Source organism: Theropithecus gelada, chromosome 14 (assembly GCF_003255815.1).
Source record: "Theropithecus gelada isolate Dixy chromosome 14, Tgel_1.0, whole genome shotgun sequence".
Classification (NCBI taxonomy): domain Eukaryota; kingdom Metazoa; phylum Chordata; class Mammalia; order Primates; family Cercopithecidae; genus Theropithecus; species Theropithecus gelada.
This window is the reverse complement of record NC_037682.1, coordinates 81,796,391-81,800,551: the sequence shown is the minus strand read 5'-3', so window position 1 is coordinate 81,800,551 and position 4,161 is coordinate 81,796,391. Positions and strand designations below refer to the sequence as shown.

Below are 4,161 nucleotides of genomic sequence, written 5' to 3'. Positions count from 1 at the left end.
TTGTTGAGCATGTCTAGGACTCCAGTTATGCGCCATGAAGTGAGCTCCGGGTTCACTGGCTGGGGCTTTTGCATCTGTGCCAAATCAGCCCTGCAAAAAAATGGTCTCAGTTATATTTCCAGGCCCAGAGCTAATCACACAGTCATACAAAGATATCATATTTTCATATAAGATATTTCTTCAGAATTCTGCCAGTTTTGGTTAACTGCATGTATATTTTATTCCACATTCTAGGGGCCATACAAATGTTACTTTTTCTGAATTTTATTGCATAAAAACCCAATTTCCCAGATATGTTGTTTTCAGACATTACACAACTTCTAAAGTCATTAAAAGACATTGCGTCCCTCTGCCCATCACACCCCCTGAAGGTATGAAAAAATCCTGGAAATATTTCAGAGAGCAAAAATCTCAGACAAAAGTCTTTGGGACCTCAGCCTGTAACTGTCACTAACGCTAGTGAGTGTCTAACATAGAATATGCACTGAGACAAAAAGCTTTAATCTTTTGAGCAAAACAAAGGAGTCTAATTCCAGCCTGAGAACACTGATGCTGAGGGTCCTGAGGCAACCATTTTCCTGAGGTCTTTCCTAGAACTGGGTATATTGTGATGGAGCAGGTCCTAGTCATTGATGCTTTTAGGAACAAAACCTTCCTCCTCAGCCCACCCAGAGGGAATCTCTCTCCTCCCTCAGTCTTTTTTTTTTTTTTTTTTTTTTTTTAACCTCCCACCCCTCTCCAGTAGAAGACAACTATATGATTCCTCAGAGTAATTTTGTATTAAGATCTGTGGGGTGAGGCTGGACAGGATGGATGGACTGAGAAGAACAAACTACAGAATGGCAAACTGTTTTTACATATATTTGAATTCATACAAATTTTAAGATGAAAACTTTCCAGACCAAAGAGAAGAAGACCTCAGGCCCTCTTTTAAAACAAAAATGGAAATAGCAACTCCGAATGATATTAGTACCTCAATATGTATACATCCCCTTCATTCACAAGAGAATGAACTTTTCAGAAATAGCATTTTTTTAGTGTAAACTCACCTTGCTGATACATTTCTCACATCCTGCAAAAAATAAAAGATAATGTTAATTATGAGATATTTTTCCTTCGACTTTTTTTTCTCATACTCTTGTTTCTTTCTGTTTTACTGTTTTAAAAATGTCAATCTTTTTCTTCCCCTCTAAGGAATCATTCTAGGCTACATTAATAACAGAACCTCAACTAAATAATGAAAAGCTTCATCAGTGGGCATGAAGAAGAAAGGAGCTGAGCAAGAGATGGTGGAGTAAAGCAAAGATATCTAGGTTTCCAGTGTCATTAATTTCCTAATCTTATTTCCAAGGAAAGGTCTGACCACTCATGACAACTATTAAAACAAAACAGAACCATATGAGAAACAGAGTACATGGACATTGATGAGCAACTTTTACAAACCTCGACCAGACAAGGGGAAAACCCTCAACGTCTTCAGCAAATCACTGTTGTATGGGACATCAGAGAGTGAGGAGGAACTAGGGCATATCAATGGAGTATTACTAACCTTCCCCTAGCCTCAAGTTCTAATGATTTTAGATGATCTCTCTGTTAGGATATTACTCCAAATTATATTGAAGAGAATCTTGTTATATGTGTTTTGCTAAAATGGTAAAAATTTCCCAAAGATTACCAAAGTATGCAGCAATAAGTGACCGGACAAAGGTAATGTAATGGTGGGAGTCAGACAGCATGTGTCACTTAGCTTAGAGCAGTGACATATGCAGGTGACATGTGCATGTCCTGGCAGCAATGTCCAGCAAGGACTTCCTGTCTCTGAGGATGGACCCTCCCTCCTCACCTGGAGCAGCTCCACGTCAGGCATGTGGCACGTCTCCCACCGCTCTCTGTACATGTCTTTCATTCTTTCTAAATGTTGGGTCATTCTCACTTGACTGTCTTGTAGTTGTTGGAAAAGCTCTCTTGCTTCTCTTTCCAGTGCCTGCTGATGCAGTTGCTCCTCCTCATCGAGAAATATATGCATCTTTTGATATTGAATAGCGATTATCACCTTCCTTAAAGAGACATAGTCCTGCAGAGATGTTTGGTTAAAAGAATTACATATTCTCACTCTCAATAGAAAAGTTCAAATAATTATATGCTGGGTGTAATCAAGCAATTTGTAAACTTTCTGCTTCACTCTTGCAAAGAGTCTTGAATATTTGGTGTTTTTTTTTCTGTCCATCTTTTTCAATATTCCTATTCTCTCTCCTTTTTTAAATCAAAACTTATATAAAGACTCCTGGTTTCTGTCACTGTGATGCTGCTTTACAGTTCTTACTGAGTCAATTATTTCCTCTGTTTATTTCTCTTTTAGGATTTTTCCATATCTGATTCGCCTAAATGTTAAAGAACATTTAGCCATACAACATATTATGCTTTTTTTCTTTTTTACTTTTACTATATTTTAACTCTATATACTCTTCTATTTCTGTCCTCTTCCTCACACCCAGTCTCAGTGAAATGTTGTCTCATCTCCAGTGTGTGAAAAGGTTATACCAACCTTCAAATTTGACTACAATACATATCATGCTATTTATCCAATATACTAGAATTAATTTGGCTAGCTTGTGTGGGCTGCTCTCTTTGTGATTCCTATTATATCAATTGAAATCACTATATTTTCTTGGGATGAAATCACTATCTTTTAACTGGTAGTTGGAATTTAGCTAAAATGTATAAGCCAACATTGTGTTTATTTGCATAAAAATAAAGAAAATACTTTCATTCTTACCATTAACGAACGAAATTTGCTAGTTTCCTGATTTAGATTATTTTGTGTCTCTTGATTGATTTTCCATAAATAGTCCATTTCCTTTATAAGTTTCTCCTGCAAAAGAAGCAAGAAGCTTAGCAATAATGAAGACAGTATACTAGATTTCATTCCCTTATCAATTAAATAAAAAGGCTGTAATTGAAAGAAACATAAATTCAAGTTAGAGTGGAGTGGTCAGATTTTACCATGTTAAACAGATTTGGTTCTAATAATTTGGATGTGAAAAGTCATAGAAATATAATAGAGAGTTTTAAGGGACCCTTCAGATAATATCATCAATTTTCTGAGAAACTGGCTTTTATATAACATGACTTTGAAAAGTGTTCTTGGTGCTGGTCACCTGTTCCACAGCTCCATTCTATATGTTCGAACAATGTTTCTAAGGAAACCTCCTTTAGTGAAGTCTCAACACAGCTATGATTAGAGTGCTAAATTAGTCAGCAACATTGAAAGGACACATTTATGTGTTATGATTGGCATGGAATAATCACCACCTCCACCATCTGCATTCTCATCACCATCATTGTCATAGGCCCTCATCATTCTTATTTGGGACTCTATACATATTGAACTGCCTTAGAGGCATCACATACCCTGCATTCCTCAGCAGCCCATCCTATTGGACTGTGGCTGTGAGCCATGTGCTCTGGTGACTCAGTGCAGGGCCCACAGAGCAATTGCTTGTCAACCTCACAGTAGAGCTCCTTAGTCTCCTCATGGAGCACACAGATACTGTGTGAGTTGTTGATGTTCTGAAGTCTGGTCTGTCTGGCTAGGGAAGCCAGGCTTTTGAGTGTAACATTGGTGTTGAAGTCGGACTTCGCTGAGATTTCTCTGCACTCAGGGCAGCGCATAGGTGCTCTGCCTTCTTCCCAACACAAGTAGAGGCAGGGCCTGCAAAAGCTGTGCCCACAGTCAATGGTGACCGGGTCTATGAAGTAGTTCATGCAAATGGAGCAAATGAGCTCATTCTGGAAGGCTTGCAGGGTGTCTGAATCCATATCGCTGAAAATTTAAAAAAAAAGTGAGAATTTCTTTCTCTTATTTTTATTTGCCCCGATGAAAAGGAAAAAAAAAAAAAAGCCAGTGGACAATTTTCCTTGTCTACTTGAGTCTGTCCAATATGTCTAATAAGTTAGCTCCAGTATAAACTGAGACATAGTAAATGCAAACGTGCTGGATTTATAAAGTTTTCCCTCAATAGCCGTTGAAGATTGGGTCCAGGACTCCCTGATATACCAAGATCCTAAGATGTTCCAGGCTCTTATTAGTAAATGGTGTGGGATTTGTATGTAACCTAAACCTATCCTCCTGAATACTTTATGTCTAGATTACTTTGAATG

At 37.9% G+C, this 4,161-nt stretch overlaps 1 protein-coding gene across 1 annotated transcript in view; it reads right to left on the bottom strand.

Moving 5' to 3' along the window:
- Positions 1 to 3,819, bottom strand: part of LOC112605941 (putative tripartite motif-containing protein 64B) — a 16,180-nt gene extending 12,361 nt beyond the window's left edge. The window contains exons 1-4 of the mRNA XM_025355822.1: positions 3,412 to 3,819; positions 2,777 to 2,872; positions 1,844 to 2,074; positions 1,050 to 1,072 (exon numbers count right to left, since the gene is read on the bottom strand). Coding sequence (XP_025211607.1) covers positions 1,050 to 1,072; positions 1,844 to 2,074; positions 2,777 to 2,872; positions 3,412 to 3,819 — 758 coding nt within the window. The remainder of the gene's footprint in view (positions 1 to 1,049; positions 1,073 to 1,843; positions 2,075 to 2,776; positions 2,873 to 3,411) is intronic.
- Between the last annotated feature and the right edge of the window lie 342 nt (positions 3,820 to 4,161).